General features: G+C 44.0%; 2 protein-coding genes across 3 annotated transcripts in view; one reads left to right on the plus strand and one right to left on the minus strand.

The window, feature by feature from the left end:
- Positions 1-134: 134 nt before the first annotated feature.
- On the plus strand, positions 135-26,393 carry PSME1 (proteasome activator subunit 1). The gene is made up of 11 exons (XM_087714245.1): positions 135-355; positions 3,066-3,098; positions 6,477-6,539; positions 8,123-8,224; positions 11,379-11,457; positions 15,284-15,381; positions 15,492-15,560; positions 17,518-17,585; positions 23,569-23,623; positions 23,734-23,820; positions 26,205-26,393. The coding sequence occupies exons 1-11, from the start codon at positions 317-319 to the stop codon at positions 26,283-26,285; spliced, it is 774 nt and encodes a 257-aa protein (XP_087570371.1). The 5' UTR covers positions 135-316; the 3' UTR covers positions 26,286-26,393.
- A 2-nt stretch (positions 26,394-26,395) lies between these two features.
- EMC9 (ER membrane protein complex subunit 9) overlaps positions 26,396-27,500 on the minus strand; it is a 9,629-nt gene continuing 8,524 nt past the window's right edge. For both annotated transcript variants that reach the window (XM_087714247.1, XM_087714246.1), the window contains one exon: positions 26,396-27,362. In XM_087714247.1, the coding sequence (XP_087570373.1) occupies positions 27,182-27,362 (181 nt within the window). In that variant the 3' untranslated portion in view covers positions 26,396-27,181. The remainder of the gene's footprint in view (positions 27,363-27,500) is intronic.

Here is a 27,500-nt window from a genome sequence, read left to right on the forward strand (position 1 = left end):
GCGGCTGCCCCGGTTGGATGGCGGCCTGCCGATCCCGCCCGTCCTTCCTTCCTTTTCCCCCAACCCGCCTCTCCCCCCGTGGACCCCGCCTCCCAGGCCCGGGGAAGGAGGAAGCCCTGCCCGCTTGCTCTCTCTCTCCTCCCCGCTTCTCCCCTTTCGTTTTCGCTTCTCGCCCAGCCGCTGTTCGGTCTCCGCTCCGCCGCCTTTGCAAGCCGACCCTCCGTCCCACGTCCCCCAAAACCCGGGTCAGCCCTTTCGGACGTGCACCAAAGCCCGCTTCTTTCCACCACCGCCACCAAGCCCTTCCGTCCTCCCGATGGCCACCCTGGAGATCTCCCCCGTCTGCGAGGCGCAGGTAAGCCCCGGGAAGGAAGCCTGGACCGCGTGGGAGCGGCCTGCCCTGTTGGACTTCCGCCTGCAGGGGATTTTTGGGGTGGGTGTGTGTGAAGCTTCACCTGTTGGGTTGCTGCCAGAAAAGGGGGGGCTGCTAAAGTTGGGAAGTGGGGGGAGAAAGAGGAAGCTTCACCTGTTGGATTGCTACCAGAAAAGGGGGATTGCTAAAGTTGGGAAGTGGGGGGAGAAAGAGGAAGCTTCACCTGTTGGATTGCTACCAGAAAAGGGGGGATTGCTAAAGTTGGGAAGTGGGGGGAGAAAGAGGAAGCTTCACCTGTTGGATTGCTACCAGAAAAGGGGGGATTGCTAAAGTTGGGAAGTGGGGGGAGAAAGAGGAAGCTTCACCTGTTGGATTGCTACCAGAAAAGGGGGGATTGCTAAAGTTGGGAAGTGGGGGGAGAAAGAGGAAGCTTCACCTGTTGGATTGCTACCAGAAAAGGGGGGATTGCTAAAGTTGGGAAGTGGGGGGAGAAAGAGGAAGCTTCACCTGTTGGATTGCTACCAGCAGGCAGGGAGGGGGCCCTGCTAAAAGGGGGTGGGGGAAAAGAGAAAGCTTCACCTGTTGAATTGTTCCTGGCAGGCAGGGAGGGGGCCCTGCTAAAAGGGGGGAGGGGGGATGAGAAAGCTTCACCTGTTGAATTGTTCTTGGCAGGCAGGGAGGGGGCCCTGCTCAAAGGGGGGAGGGGAGGGGGATGAGAAAGCTTCACCTGTTGAATTGTTCTTGGCAGGCAGGGAGGGGGGCCCTGCTAAAAGGGGGGAGGGGGAAAGAGAAAGCTTCACCTGTTGAATTGTTCTTGGCAGGCAGGGAGGGGGCCCTGCTCAAAGGGGGAGGGGGAAAGAGAAAACTTCACCTGTTGAATTGTTCTTGGCAGGCAGGGAGGGGGCCCTGCTAAAAGGGGGAAGGAGGAGGGGGGATGAGAAAGCTTCACCTGTTGAATCGTTCTTGGCAGGCAGGGAGGGGGCCCTGCTAAAGGGGGGAGGGGGGAAAGACAAAGCTTCACCTGTTGAATTGCTCTTGGCAGGCAGGGAGGGGGCCCTGCTAAAAGGGGGAAGGGGGAAAGAGAAAACTTCACCTGTTGAATTGTTCTTGGCAGGCAGGGAGGGGGCCCTGCTAAAATGGGGGAGGGGAGGGGGGATGAGAAAGCTTCACCTGTTGAATTGTTCTTGGCAGGCAGGGAGGGGGCCCTGCTAAAAGGGGGAGGGGGGAAAGAGAAAGCTTCACCTGTTGAATTGCTCTTGGCAGGCAGGGAGGGGGCCCTGCTAAAAGGGGGAAGGGGGAAAGAGAAAGCTTCACCTGTTGAATTGTTCTTGGCAGGCAGGGAGGGGGCCCTGCTAAAAGGGGGAAGGGGGAGGGGGGATGAGAAAGCTTCACCTGTTGGATTGCTCCCAGCAGGCAGGGAGGGGGCCCTGCTAAAATGAGTAGAGGGTGGAGAGAAGGGAAAACTTTACCTGTTGGATTGCTGCCAGAAGTAGCAGGGTGGGGGCTGCTAAAATGGGGAAGGGGTGGGGAGGAAAAAGAGAAAGCTTCACCTGTTGAATTGTTCTCAGTAGGGGGGGCTGCGGAAATGGAGACGGGGAAGGGAGTGAGGGAAAGAGAAAACTTCACCTGTTGAATTGTTCCTGGCAGGCAGGGAGGGGCCCTGCTAAAAGGGGGAAGGGGTGGGGGAAAAGAGACAGCTTCACCTGTTGGGTTGCTCCCAGCAGGCAGGGAGGGGCTCTGCTAAAATAGAAGGGGAAGTGGGATTGAGGGGGGGGGGAGAAAGCTTCACCTGTTGGATGGCTCCAAGTGGGGGGGGTGTGCTACAATGGAGGGGGGGGAGAGAAAGCTTCACCTGTTGGGTTGCTCCCAGCTGGCAAGGAGGGGCCCTCAAATGGGGAGGGAGGGGGGAAAACAAAGCTTCACCTGTTGGATTGCTGCTAGTAGTAGGGGGGCGCTGCTAAAATGGGGAAGGGGAGGAGGGAAAGGATCCTGGGTGGGTAGGGGGAGAAATCAGAGCTGGATCCCGGGATCAGAGGCAGGCAAGGAGGGAATCCACTCAGGATTTGGGGGGGGGGGGTAAAGGGGAGGAGGTCTTGGGGAGGGGTGGTAGAGAGGAAGCTTCACCTGTTGGATTGTTCCCAGCAGGCAGGGGGAGAGGGCTGCTAAAATGGGGCGGGGGGGCATGGATCCTGGGTGTGATGGGGGTGGGGGGGTGGGGGGTAGGGACATGTTTGAGGAGAGAAAGCTTCACCTGTTGAATTATTCCGAGCGGCCTGCTAGAATGGAGAAAAGGGGGAGCCCCCCCCCCCGAAGAAGTTGGAGCAGAACCCCCAGATTGGAGGCAGACAATGAGGGGACTGTTTTGGGGGGGGTCTAGGAGGGGGGGATTGGGCAGGAGGGGGGAAGAGCGTTAGAGAGAACGCTTCACCTGTTGGATTGCTGTGGGGTCCAAAACGAAGAGGGGGGCGGGGCCTTGAATGCTGGTTCAAAAGCATTCAGGCTGGCCGGGAGGGGCTGCCTTGGCACCTCATCCCGTCCCCTGTCAAACGCTCGGCCGAGCGAGAAGTCCAACAGGTGTAGCGGGGGATCGGGTGTCCCATCCCCTGGCCAGGCGCCCGAGATCCTCTTCTGCGCCAGCTTCCAAGGTTTCCCCTTTCATTCCTAACCCTCCTTTCTCTTTCTCTTTGACCAGGTGAATTCCTTCAAGGAGAAACTTTGCGTCCAGGTGAGAAATTTGGGGTACGGTGTCATCCCGGCGGTCCCCCCCGCCTCAAAATCTTGGGGAGGGGACGGGAATAATCGGCCTCCAATTGCTCCACCCTCCCCTTCGTCCCGTCCCCAGCAAATTTCGAGGGCATACGGAAATCGAATAAAATTGTAATTATAATTATTAATCGTGACTCGTCAAAACCGCGTTCCACAAAAGCGCGGTCGACGAAATCGCGTATGTGACATCATCACAACGCGACGAAAAAGATCGAAAAATTGAAATAAAAATTAAATTACAGCAAGCCGATTCACATAAAGGTAAGGGTTAGGTTAAGGGTTAGGGTTAGGGTTAGGTTTAGGGTTAGGGTTAGGTTTAGAGCGTTAGCGTTACGTTTAGCGTTAGGTTAAGGGTTAGCGTTAGGTTTTTCGTTACGTTAACAGTTAGGTTTAGGGTTAGGTTAAGGGTTAGGTTTAGGGTTAGGTTTAGGGTTAGGTTTAGGGTTAGGTTAAGGGTTAGCATTAGGTTTTTCGTTAGGTTAAGGGTTAGGTTTAGGGTTAGGTTTAGGGTTAGGTTAAGGGTTAGGTTTAGGGTTAGGTTAAGGGTTAGCATTAGGTTTTTCGTTAGGTTAAGGGTTAGGTTTAGGGTTAGGTTAAGGGTTAGGTTTAGGGTTAGGTTTGGGGGGGTTAGGGTAAGGTTTTCGCTTTATTTTTACATTTTTCGATCTTTTTCGTCGCGCTGTGATGACGTCACATACGCGCTTTCGTCGACCGCGATTTTGTCGTCCGCGGTTTTGTGGTGGAACCTTATTAATAGCCCATGGTCCACAGCTCCATTCAGAGGAAAAGGGCCAGAAATTAAGAACATTGGCAATTCTATTTCAGTAATAATAATAATAATAACAACAACAACAACAGAAAAGATGTGATAAAATCAAGAATGGAGAGTTGGTAGAACAAAGCACTTCATGGCCAATTTCTGGAAAAAATAAAAGATAAAGTGGCTGAAATTAGGCTACCAAACAGCCAAAGAAGCGGAAAAAATTTCGCATTTACTATATATGGATGATTTGAAACTCTATGGAAAGTCAGAAACAGAAATCCAATCATTGACAAACACAGTCCGAGTATTCAGCACCGATATTTCAATGCGGTTTGGCATGGGAAAATCCGCCATTGTATCCATAAAAAGGGGCAAAATCACTGCATGTGAGGGAATTGAAATGCCCAATGGCCAACTAATTAAATGCAACGAAAATGAAGCCTACAAATACTTAGGCATTCTGCAGTTGGATAACATCAAGCATGGAGAAGTTAAAAACTATTGTCAGGCGAGAATACACCAACAGAGTTAGGAAAATTTTGAAATTAAATTGAATGGTGGAAATACAATCAAGGCCATAAATACCTGGGCAATACCAGTTAGAAGATACACAGCTGGTATAGTTAACTGGACACAAGCTGATTTGGACATTTTGGACCGAAAAACCAGGAAACTAATGACAATGCACTACAGTTTACATCCACGTGGTGATACTGATAGACTATATCTGCCCCGAAAATCAGGCGGCAGAGGATTATTACAAGTGAAGCAAACAGTTGAAGAAGAAAAACATGCACTGGCTGATTATTTAAAAGAAAGTCAAGAACATTTATTAATCGAAGTAAAGAACAAAAATCTACTGAAGGCCCAACAGACGAAACAAGAATACAGAAAAGATGCGATAAAATCAAGAATGGAGAGTTGGCAGAACAAAGCATTTGCATGGCCAATTTCTGGAGAAAATAAAAGATAAAGTGGACAGTGAACAAACTTGGTTATGGTTAACAACAGGTACATTAAAGAAAGAAACAGAGTCACTAATCCTGGCTGCGCAAGAACAAGCTATCGGCACAAATGCCATTAAGGCCAAAATCGAAAAATCCTCGGATGATGCCAAATGCAGACTTTGCAAAGAAGCTGATGAAACTGTTGATCACATCCTCAGCCGCTGTAAAAAAAAATCACGCAGACTGATTATAAATCGCGGCACAATTCAGTAGCGCAAATGATCCATTGGAATTTGTGCAAAAATTATAATGTTAAAACAGCAACAAACTGGTGGGTTTTTGAGCCCGAAAAAGTCACCGAAAATCAAGATCTTGTGGGATTTCCGTATACAAACGGACAAAATACTGGCGCATAATACACCAGACATCACACTGGTTGAGAAAAATAAGGTCACAATCATAGACATCGCAATACCAGGTGATAGCAGGGTCGACAAGAAGGAACATGAAAAAATCGCAAAATACCAGGACTTGAAAATCGAAATTCAACGACTATGGCACAAACCAGCAGTGGTAATTCCAGTGGTAATCGGCACACTGGGTGCTATTCCAAAAGCACTGGAATTACATTTAAAACAGTTAAAAATTGACAAAATCACCATCAGTCAAATGCAAAAAGCCGCACTGCTTGGATCTGCACGCATATTACGAAAATACGTTACGACGTCCTAGGCCCCTGGGTGGGGCCCGACTAGTAACCAATGCCAAATCCGGCGAAACAACTGGCCGCTGTGATACAATTGTACAACAACAACAATAATAATAATAATCCGAAAGTCCATAGTCCCATTCAGATGAAACGGGCCAGAAATTAGGAAGATTGGCAATTCTAGTTCACCAATAATAATAATAACAACAACAATTCCTGAACATCTGGCTGACTGATTTATAAATTATTCATTAATATTGTTATTAATATTTATTATTACTACTTAAAGATGGCTGCCGGTGTGGGTTATCGGCACCTAACCTTTTAGTCCTGTAAAATATTGTCGTCATAAAAAGTTTTACATTTCATTTAATGTGAAATGTTTTGAATTTTCATTTACTGTGAAATGTTTTGCATATCATTGATTGGAAAATGTTCTTTCATTTCATGTAAAAAAAAAATTCATTTACTGTGAAATATTTTTCATTTCATGTAAAACATTGTTCATTTCCTCGAGTCTGAAATGTTTTTTTGGGTTTCGTGTAAAATATTTTGAATGACTTTTTCGCCTCAAACATTTCTCTTTTCATTGAGTATAAAATGTTTTTCATTTCATTTTATGTAAAAAGAATTTTATTTACTGTGAAATATTGTTCATTTCGTTTCATCTGAAATGTTTTTCTTTTGTTTCATTTCACGTAAAATATTGTGAACGACTTTTCATCTCAAACGTTTTTCATTTCGTTGAGTGTGAAATGATTTTCGTTTCGTTTCACCTGAAATATTTTAATTTCTTTTCATCTAAGACATTATTTGAGTTAAAGACCTGATTGGGTGAACCTTTTTCTTCTTTTCATCGGCAAATCGTTTTAAATTCTTTCCAACTTTTAATATTTCCTTTCTTCCCTCTTTCTTCAGGCGGAAGAACTTGTCGCCAGAAGATTTCCTGAGAAAGTTGTAGAACTGAGTAATTTTCTGAAGGTAAGGCAGCCTTCGGGCGCAAAATGAAAATTAAAAAGATAAAAAGATGGGAATGATTGGGGCGTTGAAAAGGATATAATTGCCTGCAAGAAAAGACAACAACACTCAAAATGTACAGCCAAGCCATACCTATAGTCCTCGAGTTACGACCAGTCGAGCCCTGTGAAGCGAGACATTTGTAAAGTGAGTTTTGCCCCGTTTTACGACCTTTCTTCCCACAGTTGTTAAGTGAATCAGAGCAGTGGTTAGCCACACAGTTGTTAAGTGAATCAGTGAAGTTGTTAGCCACACGGTTGTTAAATGAATCAGTGCAGTTCTAAGCCACACGGTTGTTAAATGAATCAGTGCAGTTATTATCCACGTGGTTGTTAAGTGAATCAGTGCAGTTGTTAGCCGCACAGTTGTTAAATGAATCAGTGCAGTTGTTAGCCACACGGTTGTTAAGTGAATCAGTGCAGTTGTTAGCCACACGGTTGTTAAGTGAATCAGTGCATTTGTTAGCCACACAGATGTTAAATGAATCAGTGCAGTTGTCAGCCACACGGTTGTTAAATGAATCAGTGCAGTTGTTAGTCACACGGATGTTAAATGAATCAGTGCAGTTGTTAGCTACACGGTTGTTAAGTGAATCAGTACAGTTGTTAGTCACACGGTTGTTAAATGAATCAGTGCATTTGTTAGCCACAGGGATGTTAAATGAATCAGTGCAGTTGTTAGCCACACAGATGTTAAATGAATCAGTGCAGTTGTCAGCCACACGGTTCTTAAATGAATCAGTGCAGTTGTTAGTCACACGGATGTTAAAATGAATCAGTGCAGTTGTTAGCTACACGGTTGTTAAGTGAATCAGTACAGTTGTTAGTCACACGGTTGTTAAATGAATCAGTGCAGTTGTTAGCCACACGGATGTTAAGTGAGTCAGTGCAGTTAGCCACACAGTTGTTAAGTGAATCAGTACAGTTGTTTCCCTTAGCAACAGACATTGTGGTCGTAACTCGAGGACTAGCTGTAGATAAAACAGCAATTGCTAGCGTTGAACCAGCTAACAATCCCAAATTTTCAAAGTTCAATTCTAACATCAGTTCTCAAGTTACGACCATCCCTACAGTGATTATTCCGAATTACAGCAGTGCTAAAAAAAAAAAAGGAACTTATGGCCAGTCCTCAAACTTACGACCGTTGAAGATTACGTGATTAAAATTCAGGCACTTTGCAACTGTTCGGTAATTGTGACGGGCTTTGCGACCTTCCCGGGGGCTGCAACGGGGGAAGCTGAATTCACTTAACAGCTGCGTGATTCGCTTAACGCCCAGGCTTAACCCCCCCCCCCTCCAGGGCATAAAATTGGGTGTGACTCACAGAGCAGCCGCCTTGTTTAGAGACGGACATTCTGCTCCCATTTGCGGTTGTAATTTGAGGACTGTTGTGTATCGCACCTGGGAGTCTTCCTACCTTCCTTTATTCTTTTGAAAGATTCGGGAAACCGAGTGAGCTGTGAGTTCGAATCCCGTTTGCCCCCAAATGAGGAGATGATACTCAGAAATGTCAAGCAGGAGCAAAATATCCCTTTTTTCTCTTTCTAGGCTCCTGAATTGAATGTGGCAGATCTGGTTTCGCTCCGCGCCGAATTAGATATCCCCGTACCGGATCCCAAAAAGGACGAGGAACGTCGCAAACAGCGGGAGGTAAGTAAAGGACCCACAGTTACGACCGGACATATTTTGGGTTGGTTAAAAAACCACGGCTTCACTTTTCTCTGGCAAATCTTGGTGACTGGAATTGCTCGCAAACCAGATGAGGGTTAGTTATTGGTCATCCTGGTTTGTTTGACCGTTAAATTGCCCATAAAGTCCTTGAAGGGAAAGGAGGGCTTTGAAATGGCTATTTTGACAAGCCTGTGAGCATGCAGAGAGCTTGTCTCCACTTTAAAAGGAGTGGACTTCAACTCCCAGAATTCCCCAGCCAGCATGGAAGACCGGAGCATTATGGGAGTTGAAGTCCAATCATCTTTAAAGCTTGCTGGCTGGAGAATTCTGGGAGTTGACGTCTATACATCTTAAAGCATGCTAGCTGTGAGGAATTCTGGGAGTTGAAGTCCAATCATCTTTAAAGCATGCTGGCTGGGGAATTCTGGGAGTTGAAGTCCATGCATCTTAAAGCATGTTGGCTGGGGAATTCTGGGAGTTGAAGTCCATGCATCTTAAAGCATGTTGGCTAGGGAATTCTGGGAGTTGAAGTCCATCCATCTTAAAGCATGCTGGCTGTGAGGAATTCCATGCATCTTAAAGCATGTTGGCTGAGGAATTCTGGGAGTTGGAGTCCATCCATCTTAAAACATGTTGGCTGAGGAATTCTGGGAGTTGAAGTCCATGCATCTTAAAACATGCTGGCTGAGGAATTCTGGGAGTTGAAATCCATGCATCTTAAAGCATGTTGGCTGGGGAATTCTGGGAGTTGGAGTCCATCCATCTTAAAACATGTTGGCTGAGGAATTCTGGGAGTTGAAGTCCATGCATCTTAAAACATGCTGGCTGGGGAATTCTGGGAGTTGGAGTCCATCCATCTTAAAACATGCTGGCTGAGGAATTCTGGGAGTTGAAATCCATGCATCTTAAAGCATGTTGGCTGGGGAATTCTGGGAGTTGAAATCCATGCATCTTAAAACATTCTGGCTAAGGAATTCTGGGAGTTGAAGTCCACCCCTCTTAAAGTGACAAAACACTGTTTGTAACTGTTCTTCATCCTGGACAGATTCACATCCCGAAAAGCCAGTGGATTCCTTGAATTGCGTCCTGGAACGAAAGGCTGATTCTTTTTCCCAGATCCCCCTCCAGACAGATCTCTTCAGGGACGGGTGATTTAGCTGCTTCCCCCCCTCCCCAAGAGACCCCAGGAGACCCCGCCAAAGTTTCAGAAATGGGCAAACCTTTTCTTTCTTTCTTTCTTTCTTTCTTTCTTTCTTTCTTTCTTTCTTTCTTCCTTTCTTTCTTTCTTTCTTTCTTTCTTCTTTCTTTCTTTCTTTCTTTCTTTCTTCTTTCTTTCTTCTTTCTTTCTTTCTTCCTTTCTTTCTTCCTTTCTTTCTTTCTTTCTTTCTTCTTTCTTTCTTCTTTCTTTCTTCTTTCTTTCTTTCTTTCTTCTTTCTTCTTTCTTTCTTTCTTCTTTCTTTCTTTCTTTCTTTCTTTCTTCCTTTCTTTCTTCCTTTCTTTCTTCCTTCCTTTCTTTCTTTCTTTCTTTCTTCTTTCTTTCTTCTTTCTTTCTTCTTTCTTTCTTTCTTTTCTTTCTTTCTTCTTTCTTTCTTTCTTCCTTCCTTCCTTCCTTCCTTCTTTCTTTCTTTCTTTCTTTCTTCCTTCCTCTTTCTTTCTTTCTTTCTTTCTTTCTTTCTTTCTTTCTTTCTTTCTTTCTTTCTTTTCTTTCTTTCTTTCTTTCTTTCTTTCTTTCTTTCCAACTGGGATTCAACCCAAGAAAAGAAGCTGAATCCTGTTACGATTCCACCCTGATTTAATTTCTACCTTCTCCTTTATCCCCAGAGGGATAAAGAGAAATTTCTTGGCACGTTTTTACGGTTAAGTAACGCTTGGGATTTTTAAAAAAATCCGCCCTGCCCCGTTGAGAAACGGCTTTGGGGTGTCCTAAATCTTCCACCCCCTCATTTTGCCCTGCCGGTTTCTTTTGAGCATTTTACTCTCCAGCAGGCCCTGCAAAATTAATTTCCCCAGGATTAAACCCGGGTGGGTCCTCGACTTACAACCCCCTGGAGCCCAAATGTATGTCACTAAACGAAACACCTGTTCAAGGAAGGCGTTGGCCTCATTTTAGGAAGTTTGCTGGCCACGGGGGTTCAGCGAATCGTTGCCGTTGTGAAGTTGGGCACACGGTCGTTAAGCGAGTCCTTGGTTTGTGCCAAGGAGTGGCCAAGACTCCCGACGTTTGATCGTGTTTGATGCTGCCCTGGTCAGAAGTGTGAGGACCGTTTGAAGTGTCGCTAAATGAATGGGGTAGTGAATCGAGGACAGCCAGGATAAAAGGAGGAGGAAGGGGGTTATTTTCATCGGGGTTTACTACAAGCCAGGATGTTATTCGTGGGTCTTGTGATGTCAAACTCCTGGCTGAGGGCTGGAGATATTTCATTCGTCCGTTAGGTAAATCACGATTGTTCTGCCTTTCCTTTTCTTCTCCCTCATTCTTCCTTCCTTCTTCCCTTCCTTTTCTTCATTTCTTCCCTCCTTTCTCTCTCCTTCCTTCCCCCACCCTTCTTCCCTCCTTCCCTCCTCTCTTCTTCCTTCATTTCTTCCCTCTCTCCTTCCTTCCTTCGCCCACCCCATCCTTTCCTTCATTTTTTCTTTCCTTCCTTTCGTCCCTCCCTCCCTCTTCTCTTCCTCCTTTATTCCCACCTTCTTTCTCCTTCCTTCCCTTCTTCCTTAATTCCCTCCCTGCTTTCTCTCCCTCCCTCCCACTTTCCTTCCTTCTCTGCCTCCCTTCCTTCTTCCCTTCCCTTCCTTCATTTCTTCCTTCCTCACTCCCTCACTCCTCTCTCCTTCCCACCTTCATTTTTTCCTGCCCTCCTTTCTCTTCCCTTCGTCCCTTCCTTCTTTCTTCCTCCTTTCTTCCCTCTCTCCTTCCTTCCTTCCCCCACCCTTCTTCCCTTCCTTCCTTCTCTCCCTCTCACCCTTCATTTCTTCCCTCCTTCCTCTCTCTCTCCTTTCCTTTCTTCCTTCCCTCCTCCCCTCCCTCCCTCCTCCCTTCTCTCCATACACTTTCTCTCCATATACTTTCCTTTCTTCCCCCCTTCCCTCCTCCCTTCTCTCCATACTCTTTCCTTTCCTCCCTCCCTCTCTGCAGAAAGAAGAGAAGGAGAAGGAGAAGGAGGAGAAAAAAGAAGAGAAGAGTGCTAAGAAGGCATCAGAGGATGAAGACAAAGGTACAAAGTAGTTGAGAGGCCTTTTTGGGGGAAGGTCAAAAAAGTCAAGATGGCAGTCGCGACTGATGCGCCTCTGTCCCTTTTTAATGTGTATTAAAATTGAACTCCACCCATCTTAAAAGAGGCCTGGGTGGAAAAACATTCTTCTACGGGTGTTTTTTCAAGCTTGGCCCCTTTAAGATGGGTGGACTTCAACTCCCAGAATTCCCCAGCCAGCATAGAATTCTGGGAGTTGAAGTCCACCATCTTAAGTGACCAAAGTTGCTATCTCCCATGCTGACTGAAGAATTCTGGGAGTTGAAGTCCACCATCTTAAGTGGCCGAGGTTGCTACCTCCCATGCTGGCTGGGGAATTCTGGGAGTTGAAGTCCACCATCTTGAAAGTGACTAAAGTTGCTACCTCCCATGCTGGCTGAGGAATTCTGGGAGTTGAAGTCCACCATCTTAAGTGGATGAGGTTGCAATATCCCATACTGGCTGAGGGATTCTGGGAGTTGAAGTCCACCATCTTAAGTGACTGAAGTTGCTACCTCCCATGCTGGCTAGGGAATTTTGGGAGTTGTAGTCCACCCATCTTAAACTTGTTGAAGTAGCTACCTCCCATGCTGGCTGGGGAATTCTGGGAGTTGACATCCACCATCTTAAGTGGCCAAGGTCGCTACCTACCATGCTGGCTGGGAAATTCTGGGAGTTGAAGTCCGCCGTCTTAAGTGGCTGAGGTCGCTATCTCCCATGCTGGCTGGGGAATTCTGGGAGTTGAAGTCCACCATCTTAAGTGGCTGAGGTCGCTATCTCCCATGCTGGCTGAGGGATTCTGGGAGTTGAAGTCCACCATCTTAAGTGGCTGAGGTCGCTACCTCCCATGCTGGCTGGGGAATTCTGGGAGTTGAAGTCCACCATCTTAAAGTGACTAAAGTTGCTACCTCCCATGCTGGCTGGGGAATTCTGGGAGTTGAAGTCCACCATTTTAAGTGGCTGGATGCTACCTCCCATGCTGGCTGAGGAATTCTGGGAGTTGAAGTCCACCATCTTAAGTGGATGAGGTTGCAATATCCCATACTGGCTGAGGAATTCTGGGAGTTTCCCATCTTAAACTTAGAGAAGTTGCTACCTCCCATGCTGGCTGGGGAATTCTGGGACTTGAAGTCCACCATCTTAAATGGCTGAGGTTGCTATCTCCCATACTGGCTGAGGAATTCTGGGAGTTGAAGTCCACCCATCTTAAACTTGGTGAAGTTGCTACTTCCCATGCTGGCTGAGGAATTCTGGGAGTTGAAGTCCACCATCTTAAATGGCTGAGGTCACTACCTCCCATGCTGGCTGGGGAATTCTGGGAGTTGAAGTCCACCCATCTTAAAGGGGCCAAGCTTAAAAAAAAAAAACTTCTATAAACTTTTGAATCTTTTTTTTTTCTCCAACTAAGACAATCCCATGAAATGACAGGATCAAGACAGCATCTAAGCAGCCCAGCTCCTCGGATGAGCAGCTAATCTGCGGAGGATTTAGCGAGGCGGGAAGAGGCCTCGGGGCCTGGGTGTGAAGGCAATTTAGCGTTGCACCATGATTTAAAAAGTCCCTTCTTGAGTAACAAGATCTCTTTGTGCAACTTTCCACGGGCGAAACTGGTTTCTGTTTTCCCTTTTAATCTCTGGCTATGAATCCCAACGTTTATTATCCAGTTTATTAGCTGGTTTCAGCAAGTTTACAGGCCTGTCCTCAGCTTCACGGCGATTCATTTAGCGACCAGATTACAGGCAGTCCTCGACCTCCATTGGCCGCCGTGGAGGCCCCGCATTGATGTCCCTTTCAAAAGAGAGCTTCGCCCCATTTTTCTGGGCCACCGTCGTTAAGTGAACTCCTGCGGTTGTTAAGTGAATCGCCCGGTTGTGAAGGGAATACGGGCCTCCTCGTTGTTTTTGTTTGACGGGAGGTTGCCGAAAGGGGATCGCGTGACACCCCTCCCCCCAGGACTTCGGGCTGCGACCGTCATAAAGGCGAGTCAGTTGCCAAGTATCTGAATTTAGATCGCATGAGGTCGTAAATATGAAAAATAGTCCTAAGTCACTGCTTTGGGGGCCCGCGTAACCTCAAATGGTCATTAAATGAACTGTTGTAAGTCGAGGGCTACCTGTACTGGGGGGGAAGTGACTTATAACAGGTCCTCGCACTTACGACCGTCGCAACATCTCCACGGTCATGTGATCCAATTTCCAGCATGTATTTTCCTTCCCTGCCAGCTTCTCGCAAACCAAGTCTGGGGCGGGGAAAACTGGATTCGCTTAATGACCACAGGCTTCACTTAATAACCGCAGTGATTCATTTAACAACCTGTGGCCCAAAGAAGTGGTAAAACCAGGCCGGGCTCCCTTAACAATCTGGCCTGGCATCGCCATGGAAATTCAGGGGCCAATTCTGGTCGTAAGTTGAGGACTCCCCATAGTTTCAATCTTGTGCATTCAGCCCAGCACTCTGGCTCTTAACTCCATTGAAATCTATACAGGGACCGTAGTCCTTGACTTATAACTAAATAGTTCGTTTAGCGACCATTCCAAGTTACAGTCACCTTGGAAAAAATGGCAGTTGACTCTTATTTACGACGGTTGCATGAGCCTGGGTTCACGTGAACCCCTTTTACGACCATGTAGTGAGCCAAGTCCATGGAGAAGCCTGATTCACTCAACGGCCGTGTCATTCACTGAACATCCGCAGTGATTCGCTTAACAACTGTAGCAAGAAAGGTCATAAAGTGGGGCAATACTTTCTTAACAAATGTCTTGTTTGTCTCAATTGTGGTCATAAGTTGAGGAAGATATAGATAGATAGATAGATAGATAGATAGATAGATAGATAGATAGATAGATAGATAGATAGATAGATAGATAGATAGATAGATAGATGATAGATAGATTGATTGATTGATTGATTGATTGATAGATGATGGATAGATGATAGATAGATGATAAATAGATGATGGATGGATGGATGGATAGATAGATAGATAGATAGATGATAGATAGATAGATAGATAGATAGATAGATAGATAGATAGATTGATAGATGATGGATAGATGATAGATAGATGATAAATAGATGATGGATGGATGGATGGATGGATGGATGGATGGATAGATAGATAGATAGATAGATAGATAGATAGATAGATAGATAGATAGATAGATAGTGTTGCATTTGTACTGATAAATAAATAAATAAAGGGAGACTAGTATAGATCTATTTCAAGCTATTTAGCTCTCATCAGCTAGCCATACCCTTACTGGGATTTGAACCTGGGCTGTATTACATATTAAGCAGTTGTATTAACCACTAAGCCACAAGGTTCTCCTCCTTTATCAGCTGAGCCAGGGAAATCGGTATGTATTTAGTGTCACAACCCCTGGTATGCCCAAATATGGGAGGAAGCAGACTGCTTCCTTTTGGGGCATACCAGGGGTTGTGACACTAAATACGTACCTATTTCTCCGGGTTATCGGCTAGTATATTTTAAAAATAAGGAGAAATTTCCTGACAAGGAGAACGATTGACCAGTGGAACAACTTGCCACCAGATGTTTTGGGTTGGACTAGAAGACCTCCGAGGTCCCTTCCAAATCTGCGATTCCGTCTTCCAAAGTCGGAAGACTACCAGATAATAAAACCCCACAGAACTCTTCTTTCCCTTCCCATCCGGGAGGTCGTTTTCCCGCTTCCGTTTTACCCCTAGCGTGGAAGGGCAGCCATCTTTTTCCCGGGGAGGGGGTGTCTTTGCTTTAAGCCCCCCCTCCTTCCCCCCAAATCTTGGTCTCTCTCTCTCTCTCCTCCTTCCCCAGCTCCGCCGTGCGGCCCGGTTTGCCACAACGAGAAGATCACCGCTCTGCTGAACCGCGTCAAGCCGGAGATCCAGGGCGCCAAGGAGAAGCTGAACGTGGTGAGCTATCGCGAGGAATCCTCGTTTAAATTGTCTTGGCGAGTTTGCCGGCGAAGGTTTCTTGGGCATCGAAAGGACGCTTAGCTGCGATCTGTTGTCTCTTTCCCCAGATTTGTCTCTGGCTGCAGCTCCTCGTACCCCGGATCGAAGACGGGAATAATTTTGGGGTGGCGGTGCAGGTGAGATGTCTCTTGTCCCGAAACCCGTTACTTGCCTGTATTTTTTATGTATACTGAGAACTTACGCACCAATGACAAATTCTTTGTGTGTCCAATCACACTTGATCAATAAAGAATTCTATTCTATTCTATATTCTCTTTTCTTTTATATTTTCTATTCTATTTCTATATTCTAGTCTATTTTCTATTCTATTCTATTTCTGTTCTATTCCATTCCTATATTCTATTTTATTGTGTTCTATTCTATTCTACATTCTCTTCTATATTCTCTTTTATTCTCTTCTATATTCTCTTCTATTTTCTATATTCTATTCTCTGTTCTCTTCTATATTCTCGTCTGTATTCTATTTTCTATTCTATTTCTATATTCTTTCTGTTGTATTCTATTCCATTCCATTCCTATATTCTATTTTAATGTGTTCTATTCTCTTCTACATTCTCTTTTATTCTTCTATTTTCTCTTCTATTTTCAATATTCTATTCTCTGTTCTCTTCTATATTCTATTCTATTTCTATATTCTAGTCTATTTTCTATTCTATTCTATTTCTATATTCTATTTCTATATTCTATTTCTGTTCTATTCTATTCCATTCCTATATTCTATTTTATTGTATTCTATTCTATTCTACATTCTCTTCTATATTCTTTATTCTCTTCTATTTTCTATATTCTATTCTCTGTTCTATATTCTCTTCTATGTTCTATTTTCTATTCTATTCTATTTCTGTATTCTGTTTCTGTTCTATTCTATTCCATTCCTATATTCTATTTCATTGTTTCTATACACAATATTTCTACATTCTAGTCAATTTTCTATTCTATTTTATTTTAATATTCTATTTCTGTTCTATTCTATTCCATTCCATTCCTATATTCTATTTTATTGTGTTCTATTCTCTTCTACATTCTTTTCTATATTCTTTTATTCTCTTCTATATTCTCTTCTATTTTCTATTTTCTATTCTCTGTTCTATATTCTCTTCTATATTCTATTTTCTATTCTATTTCTATATTCTATTCTATTCTATTTTGTATTCTATTTTGTTCTATTTTCTATTCTTTTCTATTTCTATATTCTATTCCATTTCTATTCTGTTCTATTTCTTTATTCAATTCTATTTTCTATTCTATATTCTATTCTATTTTCTATATTCTATATTATTCTATATTCTGTATTCTATTTTCTATTCTTTTTTATTTCTATATTCTATTCTATTTTCTGTTCTATTTTCTATACTCTATTTTCTATTCTTTTCTATATTCTATTCTATTCTCTGTTCTCTTCTATATTCTATTCTATCCTATTTTCTATTTTTTTTCTTCAGAATTTTGTTTTTAAATTTTTGTTCTCTTACATAGCATTTTAAGTATACATTCCACATAATTCTTCTGCTTTTTTACATTTATCATTCTTATACATTTATTATTTCCTTTAATAAGTTATAATGTACAGTTTGGATTGCTTTATTTACCATCCCTTCCTCCTGTTGTTAACACCACCTTGTTTTTATTCTATTCTGTTCTATTCTATTCTTTTCTATTTCTATATTCTATTTATTTAATCGATTTATTTATTTAATAGATTTATAGGCCGCCCAATCCCGGAGGACTCTATATTCTATTGTATTCTATACTGTTTTTCATTCTATACTATTGTATCCTATTCTGTATTGTTTTAAGTTGGCACTCGGATTTTCAGATACCGTCTTCAACCATTAGATCAATGTTTTCCAATCTCATTTATCTTTATAACCTTATAAAGAACTTTATTTATAATTGACCTTCTACAAGCTATATATAAATTGACCCTACACAAGCTATGCTGGAGGGGTAATTCTGGGAGTTGAAGCTCACCCATCTTAAAGCCTCTGAGCTCGAGGAACACAGCATTCCCTTGTTAATTACAATTCAATTATTATTATTTTTTCCCCTTCTCTCTTTGTCTCTCCATTCTAGGAAAAAGTCTATGAACTGTTGACCGCGGCTCGGACGAAGCTGGAAGGGTTTCAAACACACATCTCCAAGTAAGTCTGAAGGCAGAGTCAAGAAGCAGGCGAAAGTCCTTGGTTTGATTTTTATTTTGGCCCCTTCGTTAAACGAATCCCACCGCCGTTAAGCGAATCGGGCTTCCTTCGTTGATTTTGCACAAAAAATAAATGCATTAAAAAAGTTGCAAATATGGATCTGTGACGCTGCGCATCACAGGCCAGTTGTCAAAGCACCTGAATTTAGATCCCGTGACCCTGGGGATGCTGCCATCGGTCGTTAAGTGTGAAAAACATCCATAAGTCGGTTTTGTGGAGTGCTTTTGTAACCTTCGACGATCACGAAATGATTCTTAAGTAAAGGGCTGCCTGTAATCCTTTCACACTCCCAAATAGTTTATTTCACTTTTATTTCGCCTTCATGTAAAGGTTTCTGCCTGCCTTCCTTCCTTCCTTCCTTCCTTCCTTCCTTCCTTCCTTCCTTCCTTCCTTCCTTCCTTCCTCCCTGCCTGCCTGCCTGCCTTCCTTCCTTCCTTCCTTCCTTCCTTCCTTCCTTCCTTCCTTTGTTTTTTTTAATTTTTATTTCTCATATATACATTCACAATTATATAATCTCATAACTGTTGTTAATAATAAGTATTTATAACAATTTTTCTCCCCTACAATTGACAATACAATTGAGATTGCTTTCTTACCATCCCATACACCCATCTTATTTTACAACAATCCTACTTCTTCCTTCCTTCCTTCCCTCCCTCCTTCTGTCCTTCTCCTTCCTTCCTTCCCTCCTTCCTTCCTTCCCTCCTTCCTTCCCTCCTTCCTTCCCTCTTCCTTCCCTCCTTTCTTCTCTCCTTCTTCCTTCCCTCCTTTCTTCTCTCCTTCTCTTCTTCCTTCCCTCCTTCCTTCCCCCTTCCTTCCCTCCTTTATTCTCTCCTTCTCTCCTTCCCTCCTTCCTTCCCTTTCTTCTCTCCTTCCTTCCTTCCCTCCTTCCTTCCCTCCTTCCTTCCCCCTTCCTTCCCTCCTTTCTTCTCTCCTTTCCTCCTTCCTTCCCCCTTCCTTCCCTCCTTTCTTCTCTCCTTCTTCCTTCCCTCCTTTCTTCTCTCCTTCTCTCCTTCCTTCCCTCCTTCCTTCCCTCCTTTCTTCTCTCCTTCTCTTCTTCCTTCCCTCCTTCCTTCCCCCTTCCTTCCCTCCTTTCTTCTCTCCTTCTCTCCTTCCCTCCTTCCTTCCCTTTCTCTCCTTCCTACCTTCCCTCCTTCCTTCCCCCTTCCTTCCCTCCTTCCTTCTCTCCTTCTCTCCTTCCCTCCTTCCTTCTCTCCTTCCTTCCCTCCTTTCTTTTCTCCTTCCCTCCTTCCTTCCCTCCTTCCTTCCTTTGTTATGGCACATCTGTTTTTCTTCTAGCCAGCTTTGGGCCGCGTGCAGAGTTCTCTCTGCCTGCTTTGCAACGGGCCAGAAAAAAGAGTCCGAACTCACCCAGGCCGTGGAGCTGGAATGACAGTTTAAACCTGGCCCTCTTTGCTCCTAACCTGACATTCTGAAAAGCTGTGGTTTGTGCAACCTGCACAGCTTTTCAGAATATCCGGTTCAAAGCAAAAGAGGCCGGGCTAGATTACAGATCGTTAACAACGATTCGTTTAGTGACGGGTCAAAAATCACGGCAGGGGAGGAGAAGAGGCTTATGACCGCTTTTCACACTTAGCGACCTTTGCCGCATCTCCCGCAGTCACGGGACCCAAATTCACACACTTGGCCACTGAGTCGTATTTACGACGGTCGCGGCATTCCCGCGGTCGCGCGATCCCTTTTGGCGACCTTCGGACGAGGCGAAGTTAATGGGGAAGCCAGCGATGGGTTTCACGTTTTGTTCCCACCGGTTTGCGGGCGCGCACCCCTTCCGCGCATGCACCCGGCCTAAAAAATGTGCCTAAATAGGATGGCATAGCGCCGGAGGAGGGTGGGGGGGAGGGGAGGGGCTGAATACCACCTCTGCGTCGCTAAATCTTGCAGAGATTCCGAATAACAAGAGTTGGAAGGGACCTTTTAGGTCATCTAGTCCAACCCCCCCCTACCAAAACAGGGTTCAACCATTCACTGAATCACTGTGGCGAGAAAGGTGGTAAAATGAGGCAAAACCTTAAGGAATGTCTTCTTTAGCAATGGAAATTCGGCACTCGATTGAGGTCGTAAGTCGAGGATTTACCTGTGGAGCAGGTGGAGAATGTAGAACCCTTTTCAAGAGGCTAAAAAAAAAAAATCATCCTAAATCTCTGCTTTGCCCTGATTTAAAAGAGTTTTTGGTCCAGGTGAGCTAAACTTTCAGGCCTCAAACTCCATTTTAATATTTGAAGTTGGGCCTTTCTTTTTATTTCTAAACTAGCTTTCAATCCGGCCTGGCTCGGGCCTTTATTTATCCCAATTCACAACAGAGGGAGCCCACCTGTAGAGTACTGCGAAGCCGTTACCATGGCAGCTCCACTGGGCGGTACGGTAGAAGCCATTTTAGGGCCGTACGGTAGAAGCCATTTTAAGGCACAACAGGCTGTATCTTAACAGAACGCACGCCTCTCAGGGGTGTTAGGGGTGTCTTACCCCCCACAGTATTGGTTTCCGGAGAGGAAGTCATCTGTGTACCAAGTTTGGTTGAAATCGCTCGAGGCGTTCCAGAGTTGTGCTGGGACACACGCCCACAGACACACATTTATAGATGATAGCTAGATAGATAGATAGATAGATAGATAGATAGATAGATAGATAGATAGATAGATAGATAGATAGATAGATAGATAGATAGATAGATAGATAGATAGATAGATAGATAGAATAATAGATAGATGATAGTTAGATGATAGATAGATGATGATGATAGATATATAGATAGATAGATGATAGATATATAGATAGATAGATGATAGATAGAATAATAGATAGATAGATAGATGATGATAGATAGATAGATAGATAGATAGATAGATAGATAGATGATGATAGATAGATAGATAGATAGATATATAGATAGATAGATAGATGATAGATAGATGATAGATAGAATAATAGATAGATAGATGATAGTTAGATGATAGATAGATGATGATAGATAGATAGATAGATAGATAGATAGATAGATAGAAAGATAGATAGATGATAGATAGAATAATAGATGATAGTTAGATGATAGATGATGATGATAGATAGATAGATAGATAGATAGATAGATAGATAGATAGATAGATAGATGTTAGATAGATAGATAGATAGATAGATGATAGATGATGATGATAGATAGATAGATAGATAGATAGATAGATGATAGATAGAATAATAGATAGATAGATGATAGTTAGATGATAGATGATGATAGATAGATGATAGATAGATGATAGATAGATAGATGATAGATAGATAGATAGATAGATAGATAGATGCTAGATAGATAGAATAATAGATAGATAGATGCTAGATAGATAGAATAATAGATAGATATAGATAGATAGATGATAGATAGATAGATGATAGATAGATAGATAGATAGATAGATAGATAGATAGATAGATAGATGATAGATAGATAGATAGATAGATAGATAGATAGATAGAGATAGATTGATTGATTGATTGATTGGAAGTCACTCCGAAGGAAATCCGCCTCGTTCCTCCTGCTCTAAACTCCCTTGCCCTGAGATCCAGCGGTGTTAAACGGGGACGTGTCTCCGAACGATCAGATTATGGAACAATAAGATCTGGCCCAACGAGAGAGACCGGTAGAACAATTAATTCTTGCCTTCAATTACATCAGGATCCCAAGAGAACCAAGGCCTCAATTTGCAATTGGCAAAAGCGCAGATTTTTTTTTTTTTTAAGATAGTTTTCCTGGCAGGGATGGGAAACACGCCTCCTCTTGGGTTTCACCCACCCCCCAAAATGCTAGAAACCGGGGTGAGGAAGATAGTCCTCGATTTACGACGGTTCCTTCAGCGACCGTCCGAAGTTACAGCGGCACAGAAAGTAGGGACTTGGCGTAACCTCAATGATTCGCTTAACGTCTGTAGCAAGGAAGGTCGTAAAACGGGGCAAACCTCACTTAACGACTGTTTCACTTAGCGACGGAAATATGGGGTTCCATTGTGGTCGTGAGTCGAGGCGGATCTGTATTGGGGGTGCTTTAGCTGTGAAACGCCTTGGGCATAAGGGAAAACTCCACATGATTTCAATAATGTCAAGTTTCCTAATGATTCATAATAATCGAGCCAATAACCTATTTTATGTCTATTTCTTTGATTAATTTTGGCTCGGCGTTTGAAAATTATGTGTCTGTAATTTTGTAGGCGTTTCTGACTGAGCTTTTAAAGGCTGAGCTCATCGGCCTTTTTTTTTTCTTTTTAAAAGAAAAAAAAAACTGGTTTATAGGTAGTCCTCAACTTACGACCACAGTGGAGAGAAAATAATAATAATAATAATATGGGACAGGTTTCCCCGAGCTTGGTAGCTTTAAGATGAGTGGACTTCAACTCCCAGAATTCCTCAGCCAGAATTCCTCATTCCGGCTGAGGAATTCTGGGAGTTGAAGTCTGTACCAGTCAAAATGGCGAAGGTTGAGAAACACTGAAGTGGCATATTGTTAATCCTTCAATGAAAAGCAAATTATCCAGATCGTATTCGTGTCTAAGGCAGGACTAGAAGTCACCTTCTCCTGGTGATTGGCCTAAAGTTCCCCAGCTGACTTTCGTGTCTGAGGCGGGACTAGAACTCACCTTCTCCTGGTGATTGATCCAAAGTCACCCAGCTGGCTTTCCTGCCTAATGTGGAACTAGAACTCCCAGTCTCCTGGAGATTGGGCCAAAGTCAGCCAACTGACTTTCGTGTCTAAAGTGGGACTAGAACTCCCAGTCTCCTGGTGATTGGCCCAAAGTCAGCCTAAAGTGGGACTAGAACTCCCAGTCTCCTGGTGATTGGGCCAAAGTCAGCTGGCTTTCATGGCTAAAACGGGACTAGAACTCCCAGTCTCCTGGTGATTGGCCCAAAGTCAGCCTAAAGTGGGACTAGAACTCCCAGTCTCCTGGTGATTGGGCCAAAGTCAGCTGGCTTTCATGGCTAAAACGGGACTAGAACTCCCAGTCTCCTGGTGATTGGCCCAAAGTCAGCCTAAAGTGGGACTAGAACTCCCAGTCTCCTGGTGATTGGCCCAAAGTCAGCCAACTGGCTTTCATGCCTAAAGTGGAACTAGAACTCCCAGTCTCCTGGTGATTGACCCAAAGTGGGACTAGAACTCCCAGTGTCCTGGTGATTGGCCCAAAGTCAGCTGGCTTTCATGGCTAAAACAGGACTAGAACTCCCAGTCTCCTGGTGATTGGGCCAAAGCCAGCTGGCTTTCATGGCTAAAACGGGACTAGAACTCCCAGTCTCCTGGTGTTTGGCCCAAAGTCAGCCTAAAGTGGGACTAGAACTCCCAGTCTCCTGGTGATTGGCCCAAAGTCAGCCTAAAGTGGGACTAGAACTCCCAGTCTCCTGGTGTTTGGCCCAAAGTCAGCCTAAAGTGGGACTAGAACTCCCAGTCTCCTGGTGATTGGCCCAAAGTCAGCTGGCTTTCATGGCTAAAACGGGACTAGAACTCCCAGTCTCCTGGAGATTGGCCCAGTCACCCAGCTGGATTTCATGACTAAAGTGGGACTAGAACTCCCAGTTCTCCCGGTGATTGGCCCAGTCACCCAAAGGGCTTCCATGCCTAAGGCAGGACTAGAACTCTCCCATGTCCTGGTGATTGGCCCAAAGTCTCCCAGCTGGATTTCACGCCTAACTAAGCGGGACTAGAAATCGCCAACTCTTGTTTTCTAGCCCGTTCCTCACAAACAGCCCTGCGAGGTAGGTTGGGGGGACAGGAAGAGACCAGGTGGGACTCCTCCTAGAAAGCTTTCAAGGTTGGGGGGGAGGATTCGAACCCAGGACTCCCACCCCGCTTTCTCTCCCGGTGACAGGGTGTGTGTGTGTGCTTCACTCCCCGAGATCAAAGTCGGTTTCTCGTCCTTCCTTAGGTATTATTCTGAACGGGGCGACGCGGTTTCTAAAGCGGCCAAAAGTCCCCACGTGGTAAGTCCCCCCCCCTCCTTTCCCATTCAAATCCGGGCCATCCGGGATCGGCATTCAAACACGGTTAACGCCTCAAAACGTGGCTTGTTCCTTCTCCGTTCGCTTAACAGGGCGACTACCGCCAGCTGGTCCACGAGATCGACGAAGCGGAATATGCCGAAATCCGATTCATGGTCAACGAATTGAGGAACATTTATGTGAGTTCTCCCGGGGGGAGAATCCGCGCGGATACCGTTTCCCAAATATTTTTATTTTCCCTCCCAAAAAAACCCCCAAATCCACCCGGAATAATGGTCTCAAACACCCCCCGCAGCCCGGAGGAATTCTGTACAGGGGTTACAAAAGGCCTGTTTTTAATTTATTTATTTAAAAAAAAAAACTTCCACCTTTGACACAAATGTCCCCAAAGTTTGCCAACTTGGAGTAGTGTACCCAGCCAAGGATGGCGCGGAGAGCCAAGGGCTCCTCTCTGACCCTCCCCTTGCTCCATTGGCTCAGTAGCTTTCGGGGAAATTTAGAAATATAGAAAACTTGACGGCAGGAGGGGGGGGAAAAAACAGTGGCCCAGGGAATCCGATCTTTTGAGTTTTTCATTTGTTTTTGTTTATCTATCTATCTATCTATCAATCAATCTATCACCTCTATCATTGTCTATTGCATCTATCAACTATGTCTATCATCTATCTTTATCTATATATATCACCTGTTTATCATCAATCTATCATCTATCTATATTTATCTATATATATCACCTATCATTTCTCTATCATTATCTATCTCATCTATATCTATTAATCTCTATCACCTATCTGTTTATCATCAATCGATCTATCTATCATCTATATATCGTATGTATGTATGTATGTATGTATGTATGTATGTATGTATGTATATATGTATGTATCTATCACCTCTACCATTTTCTATCATTGTCTATCTCATCTATCAACTATGTCTATCATCTATCTTTATCATCTATATATATATATCACCTGCTTATCATCAAACTTCCATCTCTCTTTATCTATATATATCACCTCTTATCATCTCTCTGTATCATTATCTATCTCATCTATATCTATCAATCTCTATCACCTATCTGTTTATCTATCATCAATCGACCTATCCATCTATCATATCTCTATGTTTCTATCTATCCATCCATCCATCCATCTCTATCATCTCTCTATCATTGTCTATCTCATCTATCAACTATGTCTATCATCTATCTTTATCATCTATATATATCAATCTGTCATCTTTTATCTATCTATATCTATCTATCTATCTATCTATCATCTATCTATCACCTCTTATCATCTCTCTGTATCATTATCTCATCTATATCTATCAATCTCTATCACCTATCTGTTTATCATCAATCGACCTATCCATCTATCATCTATTTATCATCTCTATCTATCCATCCATCCATCCATCCATCCATCCATCCATCTCTATCATCTCTCTATCATTGTCTATCTCATCTATCAACTATGTCTATCATCTATCTTTATCATCTATATATATCACCTGTTTATCAATCTGTCATCTTTTATCTATCTATCTATCTATCTATCTATCTATCTATCTATCTCTATCTATCTATCACCTATCATCTCTCTGTATCATCTATCTCATCTATGTCTATAAATCTCTACCACCTATATGTTTATCATCAGTCGACCAATCTATCATCTATATATCATTATATATGTATCTATCTTATCTATCATCTATCTACCTATCTATCTTTATCAATAGCCAAGGTGGCGCAGTGGTTAAATGCAGCACTGCAGGCTACTGCTAGATCAGCAGGTCAGCGGTTCAAATCTCACTGGCTCAGGGTTGACTCAGCCTTCCATCCTTCCGAGGTGGGTAAAATGAGGACCCAGATTGTTGGGGGCAATATGCTGACTCTCTGTAAACCGCTTAGAGAGGCCTGAAAGGCCTATGAAGCGGTATATAAGTCTACTGCTATTGCTATATTGCTATCACCTTTATCATCTATCATTGTCTCATCTATCAACTATGTCTATCATCTGTCTTTATCATCTATATCACCTGTTTATCATCAATCTGTCATCTATCTCTCTATATATCTATCACCTTATCTCTCTATATCATTATCTCTCATGTATATCAATCTCTATCATCTGTTTATCATCAATCGATCTATATCATCTATCATCTCTATATATGTATGTATGTGTATCTATCTCTTCTTATCTCTATCAACTATATCATTCTCATCAATCTATCCTCTATATTATCAATCTCTTATCATTGAACTATAACTATCAATCATCTATTTATCTCTATCATCCATCTATCTATCAATCACCTATCACCTCTCATCTCTATCCATATCTCATCTATATCTTATCATCTATCTCTACCATCTCTATCAGCTATCTATGTTTATCTATCATCTCTTTATTTATATTTTTTATTTGCCAGTTGCCTCTTGGGGAAAAAAAAGCTCCTTATCCCTTCCTTTAGGTTTTTCTCTTAACTTTCGAACTCGCTTTGTGACTGCGGTCCGAGACCCCCCTAACCCCCCCTCCTCTCTATTTCCTAGGCTGTGATCTACGACAGCGTCCTGAAGAATTTCGACAAGATTAAGAAACCCCGGGATGAAAACAAAGGGATGATCTATTGAACGGTTCAGCCAGCGATCAGGAGCAGAGCGAAGGGGGTCTCCCCCCGGATCCAATTTCCTTTCCTGATCCGCTCGATCCTCTGGAAATAAACAGATCTCTTTCAAACACACCGAGTGGAACGTTTAATTCGGGTCCTTAAACTAAGAAACGCGGTTGGGGTTTTCCCCCTGGCTGATATATTTATATTTTACAAATATAAAATCTGAGCGCCGTAAAGTGGAATCAATCTTCTCAAATCACAGGTAGTCCTCAACTTACGACGGTTTGTTTAGTGACGGTTCAGAGTTACTGCAGCACCGGAAAAAGTAATTGATGATTTTCGTGTATAACATTGGCCGCATGGCCGGGCTCACAGCATCAAAATGTGGATGCACGGCAACTGACTCATACTTACGACCGTCGCGGTGTTCCGGGGGATCCCCTTTCACGACTTTCCGACGAGCAAAGTCAAAGTGGGGGAGGGGAAGCCAGATTCGGTTAACGACCGGGCTACGAACTGATCAACCGCAGTGATTCGCTTCGCGGCGGCGGCAAGAAAGATCGTAAAACGGGGCAAAACACGAGAAATGTCACACCGAAGAAGAGATTTGGGGCTCGATTACGGTCGTAAATCGAGGACTACCAGTATTTGGATAAATTGGAGGGGGGAGAGAAATCGCTGCTTTTTTAAACAAGAAAAAAACCCACCAAATTTCAACGCAAATTCATCCTTTTCAAGAGAGGCGTCTGTGGTGGCGGGAAGAGCTAATCAAGATGGCCGCCTTGCCGTTAAAAGGGGCGGGGCCTCAAAATCACGTGATCCCGGCTTCTATCCTGGCTAGTCTGGCATCCCGAATGCTCCTAAAGGTTAGGGAACCAAGAGTTCAGATCCTTTGGCAAGCGGGCGTGGGCTCCTTCACGCGCTGCCATTGGCGACGGACACTAATTGGGCGATCTCGGCGTTCAGCTGCTGATTGGTCCAGTCTTGCCGGATGTCGTCCAGGTGGCTGTCGAAGTCGACCAATCGGGAGTAGACTTTGGCCTCCAGGAGAGACTGGCAAATGTGGCGGGAAGATTCCCAGTCCGTCCACATGACCCTGGAAAGATCACGAAAGGGGGTGAAACAGGAGGTGGGGGGGGGCAGCCATGGGCCTCGAATGGGATGGGAGCTCCGGCTTGAAGAGGGGTGGGTGGGGTGGACTAGAGGACCTCCAGGGTCCCTTCCGACGCTAGTT

Source organism: Thamnophis sirtalis, unplaced genomic scaffold (assembly GCF_051295495.1).
Source record: "Thamnophis sirtalis isolate CommonGarterSnake01/CBP01778 unplaced genomic scaffold, rThaSir2_p1.2 scaffold_4, whole genome shotgun sequence".
NCBI classification, from domain to species: Eukaryota; Metazoa; Chordata; class Lepidosauria; order Squamata; family Natricidae; genus Thamnophis; species Thamnophis sirtalis.

Coding starts and splice junctions, on each gene's coding strand:
- PSME1 (XM_087714245.1), top strand. CDS start 317: ATGGCCACCCTGGAGATCTCCCCCGTCTGCGAGGCGCAG. Junction 17,586..23,568: donor TTTCAAACACACATCTCCAA/GTAAGTCTGAAG, acceptor GTCCTTCCTTAG/GTATTATTCTGAACGGGGCG. Junction 23,624..23,733: donor CGGCCAAAAGTCCCCACGTG/GTAAGTCCCCCC, acceptor TTCGCTTAACAG/GGCGACTACCGCCAGCTGGT.